The sequence below is a fragment of the Larimichthys crocea genome, chromosome VIII, assembly GCF_000972845.2.
Source record: "Larimichthys crocea isolate SSNF chromosome VIII, L_crocea_2.0, whole genome shotgun sequence".
NCBI classification, from domain to species: domain Eukaryota; kingdom Metazoa; phylum Chordata; class Actinopteri; family Sciaenidae; genus Larimichthys; species Larimichthys crocea.
Genome location: NC_040018.1, coordinates 8,201,797 through 8,228,704, shown reverse-complemented (window position 1 = coordinate 8,228,704; position 26,908 = coordinate 8,201,797). Strand labels below are relative to the sequence as shown.

Below are 26,908 nucleotides of genomic sequence, written 5' to 3'. Positions count from 1 at the left end.
GGTCAGGAGAGGGAGTGCTGGATCAAGCCAGGCTAAATAGCTGTCACTCACATCATCAGCACCGCTAACTATCTGCCTTTCTGCTGCTGAAATTTGTTTTAAACACCACCCCGTGTTTTTTTTTTCTTCTTCTTCTTCTGCAGCTCATTTTTCCACCTTTACTCAATGAGTTCTAACCCTACAAAGAAAGAAAAAAAATGTTGCGATTGTTCGACAAATGTTAAGCCCCGCTCATAATCCACACTTGTGGGCTGCAAATGCCCTTTTTTTCTCAATAAATGGCTTTAAGGAAACAATCATTTGATGTAACAAATCATGCTGCAGGACACATTTCTCAAGGTTTTTTTTCTTCCCTAAAGGAGGGAGACAAATAAGAGCTTTAATACATTAGTGGAGGCAGGAACAATGTCTGATTTGGACCTCTAGATGGTGCTGATCTTTAAGTTGTGTGACTCTCTCAGACGTGTATGTGTGTGTGAATCTGTGCATAGTGTGACAGACAGAGCGGGGTATGTATGTGCAAACAACCTGTGTGTGTGTGTGTGTTGCCTGTATTGCCTTTTGATCTCGGATTGCGATTGCATGCACAAGAATGTAGACATACATGTGTGTGAGAGTCACCCTGTTGTCTGTGTTGTGTGTATGTGGGTCTATTCTTTTTTCTTTTTCTTTTTCTTTTTCCGCAAGACAATAAAAACATTAATTTGCCCTGAAATCATTTCTGACGTAAATGTAGAGTGGTGCCCATTGGAACCCAGTAATGAAGCATGCGGCATCTCGCCGGCTCCTAATTTGACTAGTTAAATGACTCCATTACGTGTCTAACAGACAGAGGCAAATCATTTCTGGTCAGTTGAGGCTCACTTACCCGCATCCTGGTGTTGGGGAAATGTCTATGTCTCTGGCTGACTGACTGACTGACTGACTGACTGACTGACTGACTGAGCGGCTGGCTGGCTGACTGGATCTGGCTCATTCTCTCTGCCATTGCCTTTTTTTCCCCTTTCTTTTTTTTGTCTTTTGATTGGTCTTTTTTTTTTTTTAAGTGGAGTGATGTTTAGAATACATGCGAGGAGGCCAGAAAACACCCTCAGCTCATTTTTTTATTCTTTATTTTTGCATGTGCTCCTGCTGTGCATTAATGTGCCTGTGTTAGATTTATTATAAGCTCGGAGAAAATCAAATAAAAGGAGGGAATTCTCCAAAGTATGTAAAAGTATGCGAGGAGGGGGGGAAATATATAAAACGTGTCGGTGTTTTCACGTTCCAGTTTGTGTAATCATATCCTTGTCAACGGTGTTATTTGGCTTCTGACAGAGAGACAGATAAAGTGTGAGGGAGAGGACAGAAGATTAAAATATATTGAATTATTAAAAGGACTACCTGCTGTCCATCACTGTCACTTAACACATGTCGAATGTGAAGTGCCGTCCCAGCAGCCACTGGGTGGACATCTGTTACCACGCACTCACAGACACGAGTACAGACACACACACACACACATATGCACTGAGTGACACCCCAAATTTCTACATTCAAAGAAGAAAAAAATGTGTTTATTGTTGCTGAAAGCGATGACAATGGCATGCGCACGCACACACACACACACATTCCCATGTATGTGCACACACAGTGCAGATCACCTGCCATCTTTACCCAGTTCCCCCGAGACTGTGATACTCAGATTTGGACTTGTCTCTTCTTGTCAAAACGAACACACATTTCACTTTCTTTTTCTTTTTTTTTTGGATCCCTGCAGCTGAGCAGGGTTACCAAAACTTCCACTTCCTCAACCCGTTAACATCAACCCAACCCTCGCAGCTCTCTGATTAGAGACCTGACATGACAACAAGTAAATCTAAAAAGAAATAAAATAAAATAAACGGTTTTCATTGTGATGATTTTGAATTTTGATGTTTGAATTATCCTGCGCCTTCACAATAAAAGTAACAGTTGTTGTGATATTCATATGGACATGCATTTTTCATACTGAACTTTTAAGGAGGTGTTGTTTGGGTTTTGCTTCTAGTAAAACATGATAAATGATAAAAAACATGATAAATTCATAGAGTTGGAAATGGAGCACATGATGAGCATAAACAATGGGAACGATCTAGAGAGGAAAAAAAATAGAGCAGAGCAGAATAGAGCGAGCAGACAATCACTTTTGTCGTTTACCGTGCATCTGATAATATGAAACACTTTCCTCTGTTCATGTGTGTATGTGTGTCTAAGTGTGTTACGTATATGCCTTCACGTCTGTTCAATCTGCGTGGATCATCCCTTATGTTCTTGATCATACAATACAAACACAAACAGGTACCAACACACACACACACACACACACACACACACACACACACACAGTCAGATTAGCGTTGTCCACTCTGGTACAATCTTTCATCACACTATGTACCGTACTGAGACATAAGACGTACACTGATTAGCTCTGGAAACATTCAACCTTTTGAACCTTGGACTTGCAGCTTGGCACACACATCTATGTCTGGTGGTGCGTGCATGTGTGTGTGTGTGTGTGTGTGTGTGTGTGTGTGTGTGTGTGTGTGTGTGTGTGTGTGTTCCATGAAGCCTGACACGATGACCTGCTGATTCTTCTGTTGGATGCAATGGGGTGATGAGTGACATGCCTGCATCACTGATAGCATTCTGTCTGAATAGATTCAATCCAAAGGGGCTGGCTGGTGTTTATATGTGTGTGTGTGTGTGTGTGTGTGTGTGTGTGTGTGTGTGTGTGTGTGTGTGTGTGTGTGTGTGTGTGTGTGTGTGTGTGTGTTCAGGACGTTGTGGTATGCTCTATGTGTGTGTGGGTCAATTAAACACAAAATGCTTTGAAGTTAGTCATCTACACTAACATAGACTCTCCTTCCAATCACATATTCGTCTTCTCCCCATTTGATTTTCTCTCTCATTCTCTCTGCCTCCTCCACCCCCCAGGCACACTGTGTGTCAATAATGCTACCAGCTGCTCCACTGCTGCTGCTCTGTGTGTGTGTGTGTGTGTGAGAGAGAGAGACAGACAGTGTGTGTGTGAGAGAGAGAGAGGCCTAAGTCTGGTGGACATAAAGGGCTTAATGTGATAGGTAATTATGTAGTCTGATCTCACATACAGGATTTAAGAGCTAACTATACCAGCCGCCTCCTGGAGACACGCACACTGATGTCTATAAATAACTGTCATATGACAGTAAGATAGACAGATAGATGGCTAAATAGATTGATAGAAACATGGATAGATACAGGCCTATTAGTCTATTCGAAACACTAATATGTCATGATGTAGTGACAAATAAAAAGCTGGGGACGCTTTCACACACACGAAGACACACACATAAATAATCAGATTTAGTTTGATATCTCGTAGGTATACACAACTATGTAACAGATATTTTCATTAACATCATTGTCATAACGAAGAGCGACAAATCTCTCACAAAGAGGAGCTGAAAGTTACAATGTTTATGGTTGATAAATGACTTCAATTACTAACTGTTATCAATTATTAATCCTTTATCAAAAAAATGACAGATTACAAAGTTTCAAACACCATTTTTGAAACGTAATTTCTACACTGCAGATCCTGCAAATCTGAGGTTTGGACGCTCTGAAATCTTTTTTAAGGGACCTTAAAGAGTATTTTTTGACTTTTTATGAATTATTACATTGAAAAAGTTAAAACAAACAAGCATTTAAAAAAACAGGTGCCTGAAATAGGATGAAGTTTACTCTGCGCTAAACTGCTACACACTAATTTAGTTTCCTGTTACTGTACATAGCACGCATGATGAATAAATAAACAGACAGAATGAAGAAAAGCAACGATGAAGGAAGAAAATGAAGAGAGTCAAGAAAACAAAAGTAATATAATGAAGAAAAACAAATGTCAGATGTGGCTCTGCTCAAATATTCATCATATTAAAATGTATAAATATGAAATATAAAAGCAATCTTTGCAATAGTGTTTTAAGTTTGACACTTCATGAAGTCAAATGGAGGTGTATTTTCTTGCCAGCTCTTTGCACCCTCATGATACCCTTCCTCACCCACCCTCCCTCCTGCCTCCCACCGCCTGTCCTCCCACTTCCTCTTCCTCCCTCCTCCCCCTTCTTTCGCAACGCCGGGGCGCTCCTGTCGTTTGTGTGACTGTTGATCCTTGCAAAGAGGACAGATCAAATATTTCTCCTCCAGTGTATGAGGCTTTCCGCTGGGGCCTCGCAGATATGATGATTGGGGCTGACGGACGGACGGGGGCCCCGGGTTTTGAAGTCTGACAGTCAGACAGTGGTGGCTTTGATAGCCCCCGCTCCTCTCACACTGGATCACTAAAGACACCAGGCGAAAAGAGGGGAGAAGAAGACGAGGACGAGGAGGAGGAGGGGTTAAGAGAGAGGGGGTGCTAAAAGAGAGTGGGGGGAACAAAAGCATCTGTAGAGTGGTCAGGGCTGGCGGCGGCAGCAGCAGCAGCAGCAGCAGCCGTCAGAGGCTTTTTGAAGTTTACACACGGCCCTCCCCTCCATTTCTTTTCCTCTTTTCCCCCCTTTAGACTCTTTCCTTCCCCCCAAAGCCTTCTGCTCCCCTTGTCCTTGAATGCCTCTCTCTCTCTTGCTTCCTTCTGTCCTCTCTTTCTTACCCTTTGGTGATACCCCGGGTCTGCACACTAGACGTTGCGACCCAAGCCACGCGGCAGCTCAGTTTGTCTAGCCTACTTCCATCCCCTTGAGAGTCTCAAAGCCCATGTCATGAACCATCATCAACTTGGTTTAAAGTGTTCCTCTACAAGGAACAAGTACACGGGGCAAAGCAAGCCTCTGTCTAACGTTTGCAACTCTGGGGTTTGGATATTTCACTACGTGTAAACATCATAGAGCTTTCATGAAAAGATGGACTGATGGAATCAAATACTGTTTTTGCTGTGGCCAAAAGTGACAATTATATAATAATAAATGCCTAAATCTGATGCTATATTGGCCCAAAATCCTCTAGCACTTGTCAATCATGAAAGTGACCCTTCCACAACTTTGACCAAGTGGTTATACTTTTAACCATCATGATGAAGGTTACCTAACTTTCTTCTTTCACCCAAACCACAACCTTGCCCTCAATATTTTATACCAAACCATCAAAACCTTCTGTACCTAAACCAAACCAAACCAGAGTGATGACAGAAAACCTTTTCATAAAATGCATTGGCAACTGTTTTGTCTGACTAACTGCCATGTGACAATATATTATGGGTCATGTTTAAAGGTCACATCGTACTGCCTGTTTTATTGGCTAAAACATTTGGATAACAGCAGAAAAAAAAAGCATTGAAGACGGTTCGAGACAGTCTGAAAACAGTTTAATCTCGCATATCTGTGCGCTGTGTCAGCAATGGAAAAAAGGTCTGGCTGTAGCCATTATCACTGTGGCGTATAGGGGAAAAAGAAAAACGGTGGGGCTTGTTTGTATTTCCTTAAACCAGTTCGAAACGTCTTGGGCTGTGCTAATCCCAGAAAGCAATGACGGCGGCCCCTGCGAAATAGTGTCGGGGGGGTGTATTGATGGAAAATATGTACTTGGGGAGGCAAGCACCGGCGTTCAAATGGCTAATTCCCCACTAAAGAAAGGGTAACAGCTGCTAGCGTTTTCACGTTCATATTGTTCGGGTAACTTGCCATTTACAGTGTGTACGTTGGTAGAAAATGGTAATGCAGATAGTGGGAGGGGTGGAGAATGCCTCGTGAAATTCATGGATAAGTGATGCATAAGATACACACAGCCAACATCCGACGGGTCAGATTATGTCGACTGAACAGCGATATTTAAAGTTTTTTTGTTAACATTAGCCACCATACGCTACTGGCACGGTGTACCTGCAAAAGTGTAGAAACTGTGTATTAGTGTGAGTGAGAAAATGTGCATTTTCAAAAAAATAATAATTCAAAAGTCTGGCATTAAAGCTACCTCAGGGAACATAACAGGGGGAAACTGCATTGTAAAACAGGGGACACAGTTGACTGGAGCCACCTCTGACTCGAATAAAAAAAGTAAGTCAACTTTTCTCCCATTTGTTCTCCACTCTCCGTACATTACAGTGTACAGTGATACCAGTTGACACCCGACAGATGGCTTTTGTCAGGCCTGGAGAGCAAGAGTTAACCCAATCCTCTGTTCACCCTCCCTCCATCCCTCTCTTCTTTTTAAATGTCTCCCATATAAACAGATTTTGTTGCTGCTTAAAGTGGGCTCAAAATTAAAGCGTATCGTTTTACACACACATTGCATGCATATTACGGAGCCCCAGCTGGTGGCAGGCTGCTCTTAAGAGCCATATGATTAAGTTAGAGGTTGGGGTATCCGATAAGATTTGAGCTCTCTGCCTCCCTTCTCTATCTCCCTGCCTATTTTACTGCAAACTTATTAAATGGAGGAAACGACATTATTTTTTTTTTCCTGAGTGTATGTGTAATTATTGTCACACACCTGTGACTCCCTGCTATCCACGACAGGGAAGAAGAGAGGGGAAGGAGGGATGATGAGGAGGGGGAGGGGAGGGAGGTGGGATGAGAAGAAATGTCGTTGGGAGCAGCGGGAGTTCTCGTTTCAGAAAAAAAAAAGGGAGGAGGATAAAGAGGAGAGGAAAAACAAGAGAGCTTGTTAATCATGCGCTTTCTGTCACTGGCTGAACACTGATATCCTAATGATTCACGCCGAGATAGTGACATCACAAGGGAGAGTAACGGAGAGATGTAGAGAGAGAGAAAGAAAATAAGGGGGGTGGGGGGGGAGATGTCCCAAAATGGACAGCTAGTTTTGCACAAGATGACAGAAAACATAAAAAATTAAAAATTAAAAAAAAAAAAAAAAGACAGAAACTGGGAAATGTCCCTCTGAATCTGTTGTTGCATTCCTCACAAACAGGCACTTGTTTAATTTGAACAGAATGTTTCTCAAGGAACGCTGTTGTGAAAGTTTTCCAGCCAAGTTTCAATCTGTAGTTTCTCTCTCTCTCTCTCTCTCTCTCTCTCTCTCTCTCTCTCTCCCTCTCCCTGTCTTCCTCGTTTTGCCGTTTACCTCGGCAGACCACCCCGTCGAAAGGCAACAACATGTGATATGATCCTCGGGAGACAAAGGAAATTACCTATTAAGTGGGAGAGATGATCTTCCTTTAGCCGCTCTCCAAAAAAGTGAGTCACGATGTTGTAATTGTTTACCTTTGACTCAGCCCATAAGTCTCTCCTCCCATCTCTCTCTCTCTCTCTCTCTGTTCGGTTGTAACATAATATTTTGCGACGCTGCTTTCAGAAGCCCGGCTCTCTCTCTCTTGTCTTCTCTCTCTCTCTCTCTATCTATGTTCTAACAGGACAGATGTCATCGCCCCAAACAGTCTGAGTCATTGTACGCCTCCACACCCCTGAGTAACCCAAGGACATCAGGGAAGAGAGGACTGTAATTTTACATTTTAGACATTTAGTTGATGCTCTTAGTCACGGCAACTTCAGGGTTCAGCGTCTTGCTCAAGGCCACATGGACAGGACCAGTAATGTAATGATATAAATCAAGAGGAGGGTTGTGTGTGTGTGTGTGTGACCTCTGGTTATTATTTATCATAAGGAAAATACAATTGTAAAGAAAAGAATAAACATCACTGTGATGCAGTACTGATTTACTGATCAGGAACACTGATCTCAGTCCAAACAGGTGGTAGACTGCATTGTGTTTCTGCACAGAAGACGATAAACTACTGTAAACTTCTGAACCTGTGACCCATGCAGTACTTTTTTTTTTTGATCTGTCAGTATCCTGTTGTGTTTAAGATCGACTGCTTGATAGCACAAGTTGCACAGCAACAGCTCCAGCAGATATTCAGGAACTCGTTCTTTTTTTATTATTTCTTTTATTGGAGTTCGACAGCATTCAAAAGGTTGTTTGTCTGTGCCAGTGCAGTTTCCCCACAGATCGAGCAGATCAGACAAAAAAAAAAAGAAGAAAAAAAAAAAAAAGGCTGGAAATAGCATCGCCGAGCGAGCGGGCTGCGTGTGCTTTTTTTGGGTGTAATGTTTTAATAGAAAGCAGATGGTTACAGATGCAGGGGCCGAGCGCCGGTGATGACACATCTTTAATATTTTAGAGTGGTCTTTGCTGTAAATGTTGCAGCAGCTGTTTCCCAAAGCTGTAAATTTACTGCATTTTTTCCTTCTTTTTTTTTTCTTCTCTTTTGTGCATGTGTGTGTGTGTGTGTGTGTGTGTGTGTGTGTGTGTGTGACTGACAGCTATTGGATTTACTGTAAATTACAGAAATGAATATGGAAAAGTGATGAAAAGGCAGCGAAAAGGGGGGGAGGAGGAGGCTCTGCGTATGTGTGTGTGAAAGTGTGCATGCACCCCGACTGTTTGCCGTTGAATCAATCCCTCCTCATTCCGAACCCTGCTGATTATTCTCTTATTTTAGTTTGTTAGAGGCGGCTCACACACTGTTTGCCCTGTGAATTTAGAAAAACTGATATTCAAATGTAAAGTGATACTAAAATAATGAGACGGAGGAAGAGAAAGAGCAAGAGAAAGGTTGATGGAGGAAGAAGGGAGGCGGAGGAGATAAATATATATTTGTATTGTGTTTGTGATTGCGGCCATTGCTTTAGTTTTAATGTCAGCGGCGTAGAGAGAAGGGATTTTTTTTTTTTTTTGCCGATGCTTTTGAGTTGAGGTGACTGTCATCAATTCGCGTCTTGGCATTTAAACCACCCTCTTCAAATATGAGTATTTGAAATGCTAATACAGCTGCGTTTGCCCAGACAAATTAAAAGACACACACAGGAGTGGGGGGAAAAATAGACACTTTTAAAATTTTTACTGGTTTTTATCATCAGAGTTTTCATTGTCAAATACTCCCTTCTTTGTCTTTTTCCAGGAGAGAGCGGCATCTCTGGCTGATAATGCGGCGTTCTGAGTGTTTACGTATGTGTTTGTAGTTTTGTCCACCCGACACAGAGAAAGAGAAAAGACAGAGAGGTGCTGTTTCTATCTTGCCCTTGGCTTCAACTGTTTGCACCTCGTGAGGTGTGTTCGATTAAGTGCTTTTCTTTTTTTTTTCACCGCCCCACAAGACACAGTGAGAAAATATGATTCACATTTTTCCCCCTCTCTCCATCTCTCTGACACTACAGTTATTTAAACATCAATAGCAATGCGTCTTCTTTAGCACACACTCTTTCTCATATTGATATTTGTATATGATCATTACTTTTGGCCCTGCACGCTTTGTTATACTGCGTCAGCTTCAATAGGTGTAAGATCCAATACTGCAACCTCTGCATTCAAGGCCCCAAAAAACCAATAGACTAGCGTGGCTCACTTTATTGTGTGAGGGAATCTACTATAGCACCAAGCTGGATAGGTTCAACATACCTGAGTCACTGAAAAAAAAAAAAGGGGGCCTGGAATTGCATACAACTCCGCTATAAACCACTACTGTGTCCAAGTTAACAGCCTGGAAGAAAGATGTGTTCGTATAAAACTTCAGGTGAGCTGACGGCACTCTTTCACGGAGAGGAAAACAAAGCAAAGAGTAAAAAAAAAAAGAAAAAAAAAAGAACAGGTAAGAAGAAAGTTTTGCCTGCCGCCTCACTTCTGATAAAGTTGCTGAATAATTGTTTTCTTAATTAACAAGCTATAGAAGGGAGAAGGAGGAAGGAGGAGACAGAGAGAGGGTGGAGGGTGGAGGGGGGTTCAGTGATGGACGGATGGTGTTGATGACAGGATGGATTCATTAACAAGGAGGAGAAAGCCCCCCCCCCCCCCCAACACCCACCGCTCCTGTCCTATACTTCTTCTTCTTCTATCTGATGTACAGTGCACATGAAACCCTTCAGCTTACTGACTGCTTCCAGCCATTCTATCATGTATGTGTGTGTGTGTGTGTGTGTGTGTGTATGTGTGTGTGTGTGTGTGTGCATCTTACAAAAGTTATTTGATACATGGGTACATACTGGTGATCTTTTGCATTTATTTTTTTTTTTTTACAATACATAAGGAGATCTTTAACAAGGAGGACCAGCGAGTGAGGACAACGAGGAGAAGCGTGCATGTGTGAGAAGGGGAGGGGGAGTACGGGGGGTGGGGGTGTGTGTGTGTGGGGGGGTGACTACCTGCAGAGAGGCAGCGTCCAAATGAGAACATAATAACAACATCAGAGCGCGAGGAGAGGGATTGTCTGCGAGATGACAACAGTATTAGAGAGAAGTCAGATAATTAAGAAATGCACTTAGTGTTTTGTCAAAAGTGGCCGTCACAGGCGGAGATGGAGTTTAGCTCTGTGAGTGTGTGTGTGTGTGTGTGTGTGTGTTTGTCCTGTGTTCCATGCTGCAGATAATGAGCCTGGAATATTAAAAAAAAAAAAAAAGATGAAGGGAAGAGGAAAAGAAGAAAGAGAGAGAAAAAACAAAACAATAAACAGTGAGAAAAATCAATCAAATAATTTAAATGAAAAGTTGTGTGTTCTGTCCGCGCAGAGGAGGATGTGCCAAGTTCTTTTGGGCATTTCTGATTGTAGCTGTCCAGTCAGAGGAAAATGAGACACATCTTGGATGGGAAGCAAAACAAGAGGGGTGGCAGTGGATGTGGAAGGAGGGAGGGATGGATGGATAGAGGAGAGTGAGGGGGGGAGGGAGGGAGGAAGGGAGGAAGGGAGGAAGGGAGGGGGGAGGGCCACAGAAATAAACCCAACTCCCATCTGATGAGCAGCTTGTCCATAATACTGAATCTCCGTCTCTTGCCAAGTCTGCTTCTTGATACAGAAACACGATAAGTGCAGATTTTTTGAAAAGATTCCCTTCTTGTTCATTTGCCCCCCCCCCCCCCCCCCCCCTTACTCCTCGTTTGCTTTTTGGCCTGGAAGCACTTCTAGCCGATGCCACGGATAATCAGGTGGCTGTTTTTTTTTGTCAATCTGAACCCCCCCCCACACACACTTTCCCATGATGTGATAATGAAATTAAAGAAGTGGAGAAGAATAAAGGAAAAAAAAATAGATGCATCCATCTCTTTTTTTTTGCGCCCAACAACTACAGGACAGATGATGTGGCCATCTTGAGATCGTTTGTCATCTGTCAGGCAGCGTTGACCTTGCAATGAATGCCGACCGTCGCACTGAAATCATCTTTTACGGCGAGAGGGAAAAAAAAAAAAAAAAGATACAGAGAGAGATAGAGGGAGGCGGAAAGAGAGAGAGAGAGGGGCTGTTGTTTTCGGTAATAAAGACAACATTTATGCCTTCCATTCGCGCTGCCAGTTAAAAGAGGCACAAACATGGAAATCCATTATGGAACGCTTCTTAAAAGTGTGACCAATCCTTGTTCAGTCAATTAGAGTCTGGAGACTGAGAATATGATGTTTGTCTGTTTAGCCTCCCGACACATACAGATCAGGCTGGATTTGATGATGGAAAGAGAGATTCTTTTTGTTTTGTTTTTTTGCCACAGAGATAGAGTGAAAGAGAGAAAGAGAGGAAAAAGAGAGAGAGACAGAGGGATGGAGGGGCAGCGCAGCCAAGCTCTGCTTATCTCTTTTCTTCTCTGCTTTCTTTGCTGTTTTTTTTTCTCTTTCCTCCTCTTACCCTCCCATATACAAAAGCATTAATGTGCACAGCTATGTGCTCTGCCATTGTTCTGTGTTTAAAAGCTTAAAAAGGGACGTTGTTTGTGTAACTGGCAGAGTTGGCGGTGCACGGCCGCGTCCAAAAAGCCTGTACTTAAAGTTGCTGAGCGAAAAAAGAAGAAGAAGAAGGAGAAAAAAAAAGAAAGAAAGAAATAGGCCGCACAAAAGGGAGTGATAGAAAAGCAGTTAATAAGAGTGGTTACCCCAGAATGAGCGGGGATGAGGTTTCACATTAAAAAAGATTTATCTTAAAGTATGGTGCTAATCCCTCCAGTTTTAATCCACCCAGCACACCACCACCACCACCACCACTACCCCCAGACCCTCCCCTCTCAGCACCCTTTTCATTCCTGCCGAGGGATAATAAAAAACTATAAACCATAAAGTTCTTACAATTTCTGGAAACTGGCAAATGCACGGCGCCCTGATTTTACAAGGATTCCTGGCCAGTGAATCACCGAACTAGGAGGACTCATCTCTCTCACAACAGATTATTAACCGAAAGAGGAAGTCGTGGGGTACAGCGGAGGGCAACAAGGACAAAAGGGAAAAAAAAAAAGAAGAGAGGAGGAGAGGAGAGGAGTGCATGTTTGCTATGACCTATTTGATGATTATCGCGATGGCAGCGGTAGCGGTGATAGGTGGCGGAGGGGTGTTGTCATGCTCTCTGTCACACTCGGCTGTGTCATACAAGCTGGATGGATGCCTCTGTCCACTGCAAGCTGCTTGAATGAGGAAGCATATGGGTGTATGAGAACCTCAGCCCACTTCATGAATATTTGATTCATATTTCCTGTGTGTGTGTGTGTGTGTGTGAGAGAGAGAGAAAAGAGAAGCAGAGAAAGGGAGGAAGGCTGTTTCTCTCTCTCTTTTCCTCTCTCTCTCTCTCTGTGTCTCTCTCTCTTTCACTTGTCATTGCAAAAACTCACAAGGCTTACTTTGTGGCATTCTAATCATAATTGCCAATCCTGAATACAAATCTCTCAGCGCTAAACACATCGAGTGAAATTGAAATGACAAAACGAAGCTCATATAACGGTGTAATCAAAGATACATTCGGTCGGGGGGTGGGGGGAGTTTGGAAGGAGAGAAAAAAAAAAAGTTGAGAGTGTTCTTCCGCAACCAGTAAGAGATGAGGATCAGGGGCCAGTTATTAGCTCGGCCAGGGAACAAAGAAGCCCAGTGTTGGAGGGCAGCTTAACGCTGAGCCAGTTACTGTACCTTTCAAAACTAATATGTAACCATATCTGTTTTAAAAGGACGATTCATATTACTGTGAATGCATGAGAAAAGTTGTTCCCATCCCTGCGACCCAGGAAACTCGAATCCCACTTGTAATAACCCCCTCTGCCCCCCCTCCACACACACACACACACACACATACAAACTCACTCAATTGCAGGCCTGGCCTTTTGTGGAAAAGCATCCCATTTAAAAAGATGGAGGGGGGGGGGGGGCATAAAAATTTTTTGTAATGATGTAAAACATCTTCAGCTTTTTTTTCTTTTTTTTTTTTGACAGGACAATGGTGCTTATTGTGCTTTATTGTTACTGTGGCGACTCCAAAGGTCAGCGTGGGTGTGGCCCGGGCAGACAAGGGCGGCACTGAATGAAAATTGGGTTATATGTGATCAACCAAGTTATTAATCAGATTAAAATGGATTCCCTCTGCCTGCTGTTTAACTAGACAGGAGGGGAGAGGAGGGGAGGAGAGGAAAAAATGAAAAGAAATAAAGGCAAGAGAGAGGAGGGAAAGAGAGGCAGAACAATAGGCCAGTGTTTACTCATGCAAGAGCAAAGAAAGTCATTGTTTTAGACGCTGAAGTCACTGTCGCAGATGAGTTCCGATAAGGACCGGCTCTGTGAAACATCCCACTGCGTGGAACCAGTCTGTCTAAAAGCATGTGCCCTTGCCACGGATGCCCCCTAGCTTCATCCAGGTAACCTCTCTAATCCTGATTAAATCACTGTAATTAGAACAAGCAGTGTTCCTCCACCCCCATATTTCCCTAATAAAACAATGCAAGCAGTTTAAATCCGGTCGCTGGGATTTGCAACGCAACAATGCAGTTTATATCCATCTCTGCCGAGGAATTAAGTGTATTTTCTAACTGCTAATGTTATAATGTTACTGGCTTATTTGTCTCGATGCTCGCTATTCTTTTTCTTATTCCCCCCGCGGTTTGTGTTCTCGCTCTCTTTCACTCTGTCTCTGTCTCTCTCTCTCTCTCTTTTTTTTTCTTCTCCTAGCGCAACTTTGTTTATCCGAGTCTTATTTATTTGTTCCTTGGCACTTTTTGATGTTTAAATCAAACATGTTTTTAGCGAGTGGTCGGGATCATCCTTCACTACGGGAAATAATGCAAGTTATTTGTCTTTAATTGCCTCAGAGCTTTTCAAACACGCCGACTTGCTGCCTATGTGTCTATACCTGTGTATATTTTTTTGTTTTTATTAGTATCACTGCATGCCTCCATTGATGTGGAATAACAGAGGAAATAAAAGTTGACATAGTTTCTTGATTTTTTATTTTTTTTACCTCCCCCCCACAACCCCCTGTTTCCCTCTCTGTCTGCCATACTCTCTGTTGTTTTTTATATATCTGTGTTTTTCCTTGAAGTTTCTGCGGCAATGTCTCATTATGTGTCGACTAGCTGTGTAAGTGTAGTTATTATGCCTGTGTGTCTTTGCCTGGCGGTACTGTTCTCTCTCTCCCTCTGTCTCTACTGTCTCTCTCTGTCTCTCCCTCGGAGGATGAGGAGCTTTCTGAGTACAACTCCTCTGAGGCGTCCTCCTCACATCTCCAGGGCGCCTGGGGAAGGGAACGTTGCATTCTTAAGAGGAGCAACTCAAACTGAACAAAGTCTACAGGAGTCAGGGAAGAAAAGAAACAAACAGCAAACTAACGAGATGGGAAGCAGAGATCATGTCAAATATATCGGGTTGGAAGGCCAATTTATAACCCATTGTTTCATGTTCTGCAATATTGAATGCAATGCGCACTAACGTGGCTATGAGTGTGCACGCGGGGAGAGGGTACGCAGACTTGCATATATACATAAAAGCAGTTGATTTGCACGCAAACACACACAGTCACACACAGTGTATCAATGTGATCTCCGGCTCCCAGTAACCTCCCAGCTCCCACGCTGTCTTCACTCCTGTTTCCCCATCCCGTTTCTAAAATAATGAATAGAATAATTGTCATGTAACTTTGCAATCATCCAGCATCCGTCTCCATTTCCTTTTCAAGGGCAACTCGATACTGCCCTTCATTCACTGTACAGTACTTGCAGGAAACGTGATGTGGCCAATATCATCGTCGGTATTAGTGCTTCTGAGTGAGAGACAGAGAGGGAGAATGTGAAAAAAGAATATGGAGCCTTTTCATAAAAAACGGACCTTTCAGCAGACGCAGCAGTTATATCTGGGGAATTAGTGAGGTCAAAATATTTTTAGAGTTGTCACATCTGCCGAGGAGAAAAGCGTGGCGGAGAGAGAGTGAGCAACAGGTACCATCCTTAGGGCTTGACAGCAGCTATTACACTTAATTGCTCTCTGAAAACTACACTATTTGCACTTTTGGGTGACAAGGTGATAATTCACCTCTGCACAAGTTAAACTGGTAATATTGTTGCACATGTGAAATAGCACCTCGCCTCCGCCAGCCGTCAAAGCTGTCATCTCGGCATGGCAGAGGCACACAATGAGAGCCTGGGGAAGTGTTTCACCAACAGTCGTCTTCTTCTTCTCAGCAAAAAAGACAGACAGACAGGCCTCCAGACGGCTTAATCACTGGAGGAGCCCGTGCCCTCCAGCAACAAGGAGAGAAAGAAAGACGGAGAGCGAGAGATAAAGAAAAGGGAGGATCCTGGAGTGTGGGAAAGTGAAATGCGGAGATCCAAGAGGAGAGGAAGAAGTGCTAATGGACTTGCTTTGGTCTGAACAGAGAGACATCAGTGGTTGGGTTTCCATGCACTCTCAGGCAGATCTTGGTCAAACTCCGGTTGAAGTTTTAATCAGGTTAGGCTGTTTACAAGAACCTTTGCAAGACTGCAATTGAATTTGCCAGGAATAAATGATTTAACTGGACAGTCTGGTCCACTGACAACCAAAGAGTTTGAGGGAGAAGCATGACCTGACACTGACACTCTCCAATCTAATACCATCTTACTACTTACTGTTAAGGATAATCTTGTTTTATTCCAATCAGGACTTTTTCTGTATTTGTGTATATCATTTCTAACGTAAAAATTGGTCATAGTCACTCAGTTAATTGCTGTGATCTGTAAATGCAGCATCACTGCTGAAAAGAACTGAGACCCTCAGTCAGAGGAGTTTGGACAAAGACTATGTAATGTTTCAAAGATGAAATAACACAATCTTTCTTTTGCGCATTAGAAGTGTAATTCATAGAGAATAAAATGCACTGTCGCTCACTTTAATAAAGTAACAATAAAGAGTTCTGCTGCTATGGCCTTACTTTGGCCCAGTATGATCAGTTTGCTGACGATAGTTGATATTAGCAAACTTTAAAGGTCCAGTGTGTAATAAACACATAAATGGAATAAAACATTTTCATCAGTGCATAATCACCTGAGAACCAGAATCAAGTTTCCCTTAGAATATCTTCTTTGTTGAACCACAGTGTTTCTACAGTAGCCCGAACAGACAAACTAAACACTGGCTCTAGATTTGGCCTCCTGAGCTTTTCACAGCCACCATAATTTATCTGTTTCATTCTCGCATTCTGCCCAAACTGTAAAACTATTATCCAAACTGTCGTGTTGTGAATATTTACTGTTTCAACTCTGACCTACTATATTTGCATCATTCTAGTCACTTCATCAGTTCATTGTGTGTGCAATTAAGCACATTTTGCTCACACTCACTTTCAGTTTGACCTCTGAATAATGTTTATGACAAGGCTAAATTATTGGCTTTTTCTTATAAACAGTCTAATTGTACAAGTGCTCGTGTTTATTGACCCGTTGGACTTTGTTGTTGCTTTGTTGCATTGTTCCCAGATCATAGCAATTACTTTGGTGAGTTTAATGTCATCAAAACCAATAAAAACAAAAGCCGAAACAGCAAAAAAAAAAAAGGAACCAAGTTGTAATAAATCAAAATGATCCTTTGACTGACAGATGACAGTCCGACAGCTCTCTGCGTAGGTGTCACCACACTCTTGGTGATGACTGGTTGCTCAAAGACTTAGTGAACAGTCTAACCTATTGAAGCTCACAGCATTAATGAATATAACAGGATTTGCCAGTGTTCAACAAAAGATTTTCTGATGTTTCCAAGGATGCAAAGTGTACAGATATACGGTACTGTGTGTCCTTGTTGCTTTTGATGTAGCTCTGTATTATACAACCGTCTCTACTGAGTGTGTGAAAGAAACAGAAGTGTTGGTGCAGCAACAATGAAAGAAAAAAAGTATGAGTGAGAGTATATAGATGTTCATCTGGTTTTGCTTTTGAATTCTGTCACTGTTTGCGTGCATCAGAAAAGAGACTTTTAACCATTGACCATTCAAACACAAGAGTCTACTGGCTAAATGGCTGATGACACTGTTAAAACCGACTATCCATGGCCTTTGTGTGTCCTTAATACAGATTCTGTCTTGTAAATTAGACCATAAGCACCACGTGTACCCACAAGGATCCTCGGGTGTCACCTTCATGAACTTTCAGGCCTAGTTTTAAGTGTAGAGACTAATTTCCACCATGCAGGTAAGCTATCTGTCTGGTTCATTAGTAAACACAGGGGTGTCTGTGGAGCAATAAGTACCCGAGCTCTTTTGCACTTGTCAAAGCATTTTGTGTGAGTGTTTATGTGTGCGTGCGCGCATGTTTGCTAGAGACAAACAGCAACTGAATTCATGATAATTAACCACCTGATGAGGACAGTATTATTGGCAATTACCAGGTTTTGCATTATCACAAGTTTTAAACGTGTGTGTGTGTGTGTGTGTGTGTGTGTGTGTGTGTGTGTGTGTGTGAGAAAGAGAGTGCGTGGATGCGCACATGCAGGTGTGTGAGCTGAGATCGGACACAGACTGCAGATAAAAGGGATGTTATCTGAGAATGGAGGAGAACGTGGTGGTCAGTGTCACTAACACTGTTGGCAACTGGCACTCTTGATTTCATTCATGAAGGGAAACATTCCAAAAAGGAACATTTGTATGTTACATCTGTCCAAAAAAAGCAACATTTTTATATAAATTATGACATAATTTATTTAATAATACTATATAAGTATTAATAATGGCATCATTTACATGTTTATTGTTAGATTATTTGTATAGTATAGGTGCATATAAATATATAATGTACACACAAAACGTTTATGGTAATTCTATCATTTATCTTATAAGGGCCTTATTCAGATTTTCTACATCATATTAACATAAATGTATGCAAATAAGAATACATGATAATAAAAGCATCATAACATGTTTATTGTTAGATTATAAGCCATTTATAATATGTTATATAACTGTTAATAACAGCTTTACAAATGCATCTATTGAGTTTAATTCATCATGTAAATAAGACTGTATAAGTGTTTATAATATCATCATAAACATGCTTATGATGAGACATTTATAAGCACTTATGAGAAACAGTTTATAGACTGCTTAAGAATGACAATAAAAACCTCATAAAACATGTGTTCATTATTATCATTTATAATGCATTACAAACACATTTAGCAAGTTTAATTAACTAACCTACAATGTTGTTAAGCAGTCTGTAAACTCTAAGTATGGGTACTCATAAATATATAATCTACACACTAAACATGTTTATGACACTATTATTAACACTTGTATAGTCTTATTAACACATCAAAGGTAATAAGCATCTTATAAATGCCTTCTTACCTATGAACTAATGTTTATTATACACAGGCCTTAATATAAAGTGTTACCAAGGAAAACAGGTTGAAATGGAAACATAAATAAAATCAAACTAGATCAGGAAAGACATCCGGCAGCTCGCAGATGACATACATCTGAGAAATCATATAATGAGGAGCATTTAGACAATGAGGAGGCACAGGAAGTGATTGCAAACAAAATCAGTGGTGAAACGTTCTTGTTTACAAAGCTGATAAAAAGGGACGCAACAACGTATCACATGTTCAAATCAGATGCAAATACTATGCTGAAATATAACCTATTTTCAGCTTATATGATTCATCATGTCGCAGGATTTTTGAAATGTCTCAGGTGTCATGTTGTAATCTATGATCTAAACTTAAGTCATTAACAGAGACATCTGTAGCTCTGTAAATTTTAAGAGCATTGTTAAGTCAAAAGGCAAATCACTGTTTATTAGTTTATTTGTTTTTGAATAGAAGTAAATATGACTATTCATTACTTTGATTAATTATTTTGAATTACTCCTTCAGTTAAGTCAAAATATCCACTTTGAGCAGTTAATACATACATGCCCATGACTCATTAATATGATGATTGAGAGTGCCATTTGACCATATACATAGAGATACAATTTTGGTTATTGTATCTGTGTTATACTGACACCAGCATATGTGCAGTCTGTGTGTGTGTGTGTGTGTGCATGTGTGTGTGTGTGTGTGTGTGTGTGTGCTGAGCTCCATTTGTTGTGCCTACCTTTCTTCCCCTTGAACCAGAGAAAGTGAAAATTACACCAGTAATGCCAACTGTGATCCACTACATCTGCGCTTCACAGTGAGCCCACCAATCCCACCATATGTCTTTAATTACAATCAGTGCTTTACAGAACATCACACACACACACACACACACACACACACACACACACACACCAGCCTTTTATTGCAATCGCCTACACTCTACTCTGTGAGCATGTGTACATCTGTACAGATTTAAATGTGTGTGTGTGTGTGCGTGTGTGTGTGTGTGTGTGTGTGTGTGTGTGTATGTACATTTCTTGCATGTTGTTCTGCTATGACCTCAGTACTCATGGGTTCAGATCCCGCGCAGTAAAGGCATGCAGGAGTGCACTCAGATAATTGGCCACTAGTGACACAACCAGCCCTGTATTTAAGATTGAAAACAAAACACACACACACACACACACACACATACCCATGCACAGAAAATTTGGGGTTGTAGGACAGGCGAGTGATGTCACAGCAAGGCTACAGAGGGGGGGGGGGGGGTCAAATAAAATCTTTCTTAACTCATTCTTCCTACTTCCTACATGTGCAGGGTTTTATATTTAGGACACAAGCAAAGAGACATTGGACATTAAGTCCAAAATAGTTTCCCTCTTCTGAAGACAAGAAGCCGACATTATGTGATTCATTATTACTTGTGATATGTGCGTGTCAGTCATCCTTTCAGTGTGCCTCTGTCTCAGCCTCGTAGCCGTGCTGTGAGGAAACCGTTCCCCCTGTAAAGCTTTTCCGTCGTCATTCCACAACCACCGGAGACGTGGTGCAAACTACTGGCTTTTGCTCAAAGGTGGCTATGGTCATGTCAAAGCAAGTCAGGATCATTAGTGTGTGTTAATTATAGCCACACCCTTGCTCAAATCAAAAAAAGGCTTGTAGCTGAACTGCATTACGGTTTATTGAAGCCAGCGTCTGCGGAGAACCTGGTATTCCTGATGGATTTCTCCCTGTAGAGTTGTGGGATGTGGTTGCAAAAGAGTCACATTATGAAGTGAAGGATGGAATAGTCGAATAGCTGATGAATTACGCTCTGATTTCACATGTTTAAATGTTAACACTGTCTTGAAGAGAGCATAATTATTTACTGAAGGTACTGAAGGTTTCTTTCAGAGCGTTCGGCCACATTGTGCCTTCATCAGCGGGCGGAGTTTGCTCAGTGGCTCGCTGTAAACCAGCCGCTGTCACTTTCTTTGCCACAAACTTGTGCTGTCTTAAAGTCAAGACCCATGAATGATCCATATTTAATTCATAATAGTGATTAGTATGAATTTCTACTACAAAAAGCAATGATCAATATTGTTAAACTAACAGCCAGACCTTATTGAATGCCTAAATTATTTAAAAGCGGACTTCCAGGCATTAAACAAAGCTCAAGAGACTCATAGAAACTGTTGCTACTATGCTTCTTGCTGTTGTATAGCGACTCTGAGGCGCTGTCATGTTCATCCTCTCAAGTTTTCAAAAATAGACTGTTCTGACTGTCATGTAACGTGCATATAGGAGGTGACTCTCTGCAAAAGCAACAAACACCGACAAACAACAGCACTTACAAGGAGAACTATAGAGCCCAACGTGAGAGCACTTGTAAATTGGAAGTGATGGCTCTAATTGATGTGAGCATATACAGCATTTCCCTCTCTCCTTTCTTTCCCATATCCACTGACTCTCTGTTTATGTAGCCTACTTCTCAAATTGCGAGGGGCGCTCGGGCTACGAGCTCTGCCATTTTCTCCTCTGGAATCCTCGACGCACGCCCATCCAAGTCCTACACTTCTATCAACACTTCCTCTCCAGCTTGTCAATCTCAACCTTCTTAAGTCCTGGTCCACGTTTAATATATTAAGTGAACGAGGGGGTTGAGGTAATGTAAGTAATACGATGTGAGGAGCAATGTTCGCAAGCAGTCGTGGCATGTACAGCACTGTTTGAATAATGTAATACTTCATGTTTGATAATGCATGGCTATAGATAGGTCTCCACTGCAGCCAAGTATTGATTGCGTTAAGCACATCTACAGTACAGCAAATGGTGCGGGTTCATATCAATCTTTACACAGCGTACTGTACCTCAGTAACCAGATACCTTGTCTGATTACAGAGACCTCAGGGCCACTGCTGCTGTTAATGACATTTATTGATAAATCCAATTCCTGGGCCAATTTAGGGAGGTGTGGTTTAATACTACAGACGTGTGAATATGTGTGTGTGGATCCGAATGTGTGCGTATCTGTTATGTGTCAGAGTGCAAGTAGATTCATGCGCATTGTAACCCTTTTCCCCTCCTCTGGGCATACTAATGAAGAGACGGCCACTCCAGACGTGCAGCGCGTGCCCTACAACAGCTCCCACAGATTCAGGGGAGAATTTCGATATTAATGATTTATGCTGTATTTGCATACAAACCTAATGCAAACCCACTCCAGATAATCACATTTTGCCAGGTCTGAATTGAGTTTTCCGGATGTCTTTTGCTACCCCCACCTTCTCCACCCACCAAATAACAGTGGAATGTGTGGCTGTTGCTCTTCACGCTGCGGGTGACCCCCCCCCCCCCAACAACACAAGGGGTTTACAAGTGGACACATAAAGAGGGACTGTAAAAGTGCATTTTACCATGAAACAAGTGTGTCTATTTTCTCATCCAAGCTTTATCATACAACTGTAGTATGTGGAGCAGAGCTGGCAGCAGGCACAATAGACCAGTAGTAACGATGGTAGTATCAAAAGCAATGCTGCTTCTAGTACTGAACTTTTTGAGATACCGTTTTCAGTTAAAGGTGCAGTGTGTAAGATCTGGGTCTTTATTTTCAGAATAAGGCAGAAATGGTTTACAATATTAATAACTATTTTTTCATGCATGTATAATCGATTGAAAATATTAATTTTTGTATTTTTCTAACTTAAAAATGATCCTTTTATATCTACAGTGGGAGCACTAGTGACTTTAGACAAGTGTGGTTTCTTCTTTAGACTAAGAAGATAAGGGTGACATGAGGAGATGGCAATGCAGCGATTAGTCCACTAGATACGATTGAATTCTACACACTGGACCTTTAATGCTATGCTATACTTCTACTTGCCTACATTTCCAGGACAAATATATTCTATATAAATTATTTTATTACATTTATTTCACAGCAGTCAAAAAAAAAACTAGTAAGTAACATGAGTAACTACTAAACACTCCACTAGTGTTGACACATTAATGCATTAAAAATATAATATAATATAATATAATATAATATAATATAATATAATATAATAGGAGCCATTCTGCTGCTCCCACATAACTTAAATACTTTAACCACATTTTTTCTACTAATCATAAGCAATTATAGTAACAGCTCGAGTCTGTAATGTAGTAGTGGTAATGGTAATGGTCATAATAATAATGGGTTTACATGGGGGCAATAGCATGCAGTCCATCACAGGGTTAACGCAGACAGACAGACACTCACACTCATACCTATAGACAACCAAGAGCCTCCAGCTCATTTAGTTGCATGGACTGTGAAGAAACCTGAGCTTCCATAGGAAGCGTGTGTTGATAATGAACCCTCACAGCACTTTAGCATCTCTCTTTCAAAATATCAGTCTGGATTTGTAGTGAATTCCACCTTTACTACAATGATATGATAGATAAAGCTTAAATAGCAAAGCATAAAGCTTTTTTGGAATCAGTAACAGTAGCTGCAAGTACTTAGCTTGACCTATAATACGGGATACGGTGTTGTATTATCTGATACATATATCATCGTAGCAGTACAAACAGATAGTCGGTGACTGGGAAGTGGTGTTTGGCAGGGCAAGTCGCCAGAGGTAATGTCACACAAAGTACAACAAGTCACTCGCATTCATAGCGCAGCACACACAGCACGTCTTGATTTTACTTGTGTTTCCCATAATCCTCAGTGCTATCATCAGTGCCATCCTAGAGATATGAATGGTGAGTATCTATTTCCAGGAAGTTGGATACATAATAAGTCTTTGGGTTTTCTAATTACAATGAATGCCTGACTCAGACTGGGACAAACTAACAACATGTAAGAAAGGCTTTTGTTCCATAGAGAAAGCCTTATCTATAAAGGTCAAGCATTCCTAGTTGCAATGGGAACTGCCCACATTACATAGCTTGCTTTCACAGGCTTTCTGATTAGACAATAAGTAGGGCATTCTCACACAAAGGCACTTCTCTATTAAATGAAACATATATCAATCTCGTATGGTTAAAATGCTTTCACAATGTTAAGATATGCAGAGAGCCCGGCTCCATGACGACGGATAATATTTTGTCAGATGAAAAGGTCAGATGAACATATGTAGCTGCACTGCTTCATTAACAAACAAGTCACTGTTATCATAGGTTAATGTATATCTCCATGAATGTGGGCACTGCATTTCACAGGCAAAATGTCTGATACTTTTGTTACCCACAAACAAGACAAATATTTATGATTGTGGATTATATATATAGGGTCTCATAGAAGCTAACACTTAGGGGATTAAATATGGTAAAATATTCAAAATATTAGACAGAAGTTGAGTAAACAAGTAGCTGCAACATGTATCTCGCTCTTAATGAATCTAAAAAAAACATTTATTTTTTTTCTCAGGATATTTTTTTTGCTAGTTTCAATTAAATAAAACAAATGCCTCAGTTTCGGATATGAAGGAGTTGTCACTGATAGGATCTCAGCTAAGACCGCAAGAGCTAAGTGCTATGCATTTTCTGTCTCTGTTGTGTGTATAAGTCAGTATTTCAAAGCTATAACACCAACTTTGGGGTTTTACTTTCTTCTACAGACACTTCAGCAACCACCCCTAAACAGCGAAAGAGCATTGTAAAAAAAAAAAAAAAAGAGGAGAAAAAAAAAAAGAACTTCCTTCTTCAGTCTCAAGGAGCGGCTGTAACCTTAGCAGAATCATGAAAGTTGACAGTTCATTTTTCACAGGGTCATAGATCGACGAGTCTTATAAAGTAATGGGCTTTTGGGAGCCGGCTTTATGAGAGCTAAGATAGTTAAGAGACATGTGCAGGAGGTGGCACGGGGAGCTGAGGTCCTGCTCTGACTCATCCAGGGTTATTCCCTCCATGCTGTGGAGCGGGAGGGAGGCGCTGCACTCCCAGTAATATAAACGTGTAATAAAGATTAATCTGTTGCTAGTCGCCAGGCTGATAGCTTCTAAACTTGCTTGAAATAAGGCTGAAATCACTTCAGAGCCAATCTCGAGACCTTTAGTGAGTGTCTGAGATTCCTTCGTGGGTGTCAGGAAAAAAAAATGTATATGTGTTTGTCTTGTGTATCTAGTGTTTATGTCTATGCAGTTCTGGGGAAATTGGATTTGTGTTTCAAACACGTGTGCATTCACAGCTTTTTATGTGTGTGGTTTTGTGCTAGTAGGTAGGTGTGTGTAAATATATATGCTTGTGTGCTTAACAGCAGTTAAAGTGCCAGTTGGGGTTAAATACACTCACCAGGTGCATCTGGCCTCTTCATGCCCCCTGTGGATGCTCCACCTCCCAGGCCGTTGAATGCGGGGAGGTTGTCATTGCTGTATGCTCTGAGGACAGACAGCATGTTCATCTGCTGTTCTAGGTGGGTCTGCTGCTCAGCCTTCAACAGTCCTGGAGGACCTCCAGGAGACAGGAGGCCCAGGCCTTGCTGCCACTGCTTCTCCAGTGCCAGAGCTTGATTCTTGGGTTGGGGAACCAGAGAAAGTGGTTTCATAGCAGAGGAAGATGCTGCCAGACCAGCTCCACTCCTTGGGGGCAGGGAGGAGTCATCTTGGAACTGTTTGGGGTGGTTCTGGAGGTGGTCTGAAGCTGGACTTCCTTCTTCCTCTCTCTCCATGTCCATTTGTCCATGCTCATCTCTTTCATCCTCCTCTTCAGCCACTCCTCCCTCCTCTTCCTCTTCATCAGATTGATTCTGTTGCTGCTGTCTCTTGGGTGTGGTTGAGGGAGTCTCACTAGCACTGTGTACACCAGCCTTTGCCACCTCATCATCTGATCCAACCCGATCCTCTTCTGCATCTCCACAGGAGCCCCTCTCACCAATCTGGTCATCCCCAGCTGAAGATGCTCCTCCAAAGGTCTGGCTAGGTAGCTCCAGACCCTGTTCTACTGGGGCTATGTACCCTTGAAGGGCCTGATTGGTCCTTGGGGATCCATCATACAAACCACCAAACCGCCTGTAGAAGTCACTTTGGAAGGGGTTGTAAGGCTGGTCCATGTGGTTGTTCCAGCCTCCCTGGTGTTTCTCGCCATCTCTGTCTCCATCTTTGTCAAGGGCCACACCAGAGGTCTTGGGGTGAATGGTGGAAGTGTTGGGAGATGTCTCCCCATGAAGCTCCTTGCCTGTATCAGACCGCTGGGGTTGGGCCTTTCCCATGTGGTTGGCCTGAAGGTGCAGAGCCATGAGCTCCACCGAGGCGGTGGAGAAGGAGCAGAAGAGGCAGCCGTGCCATGCCACATTATCGTGGATGGTGACTGAAGAGCCAGGGAGAGATCCAGATGCAGACTCAGGCCGGACTGACACAGACAGATCAAGTGGTTCATACTGGGACCCAGGTTTGCCAGGCTCTGCTGAGTTCTGTTTGGCTTCAGCCTTCTCCTCCCTTTCCTGGTCAGCTGAGATGGCCCTCTTTGCTTTGGGCTCACCGTTATCATGGTAGCAATGGGCCTGGAGCTGGGCTGGACTCTGGTTGTCCTTCATATCTTTCTTCATGGAGCTGAGGACGAAGCTGTCCATGAAGGCCTGGAGAGAACCTTGAAAGTGGACTCCGTTTCCCATCATGCTTTGGTAGGCCCTGCTTAGGTCGGAGAAGCTATCTGTCGCTGTTGAGACCAGTGAGGATGGGCCATCAGCAGCCTTCATGTTCTCAGCTGAGGAGGAGTCAAAGCGGCGGTCTCCGCGCTCCCGCTCTCGATCTCGGTCGTGTGGAGACATCATGCCAGCCGACGCCCACTGATGGGGCAGCAGTGGACCCGCCCTGAAGTCTAGGTTTGGAGGCATGCCCTTGAAAACATTACGGAGAACATCTGGTCGAGCAAAGATGCCACCACCGGCTGTCTTCCCGTGGTCCTCTTTGTGGTCAGAAGAAGCGGTGTGGCCAGAAGATGGGCCTGAGGTGGTGGAGCCATTTTGACGCTCGCGGTGGTGGCGCTCCAGGTGGTACTTCAGACTGGCAGACTGGGTGCCGGCATAGTCACAATGAGGGCACCGGTAGGGTTTCTCTCCTGAGAGGCCAAGAAAAAGACAGAGAAACAGAAAGGGAAAGACAGGGAAAACAGTGAATAATTAACCTGATTATTAGATTGACTGGATATCAAAATCTATTTATTGGAGCAGGGAATGTGGACCCTAGGGTCATGTAACCTCCCCGAACAAAGAAAATTAGGTCAAATGAGTAGAGCTCACAAAAAAGATATGCATTTCATTAACTAATATAAAAAAAAAGAGAATATTTTGCAAGTGTCTCTTTGAGTTGGCATCAAAACACATGCTGACAAAAGGAGGAGGGAAGAAAGTGAAAAAAAGAAGTTTATAAAGAAAAACAATAAA

At 42.2% G+C, this 26,908-nt stretch overlaps 1 protein-coding gene and 1 long non-coding RNA gene across 6 annotated transcripts in view; one reads left to right on the top strand and one right to left on the bottom strand.

The window, feature by feature from the left end:
- The window catches only part of znf536 (zinc finger protein 536), a 218,659-nt gene that overhangs the window by 40,516 nt on the left and 151,235 nt on the right, over positions 1-26,908 (bottom strand). For all 5 annotated transcript variants that reach the window (XM_027281278.1, XM_027281277.1, XM_027281280.1 and 2 more), the window contains one exon: positions 24,820-26,583. In XM_027281278.1, coding sequence (XP_027137079.1) covers positions 24,820-26,583 — 1,764 coding nt within the window. The remainder of the gene's footprint in view (positions 1-24,819; positions 26,584-26,908) is intronic.
- The window catches only part of LOC109142666 (uncharacterized), a 41,126-nt gene continuing 18,330 nt past the window's right edge, over positions 4,113-26,908 (top strand). Inside the window, exon 1 of the long non-coding RNA XR_002043034.2 lies at positions 4,113-7,187. This is a non-coding gene — a long non-coding RNA (uncharacterized LOC109142666). The remainder of the gene's footprint in view (positions 7,188-26,908) is intronic.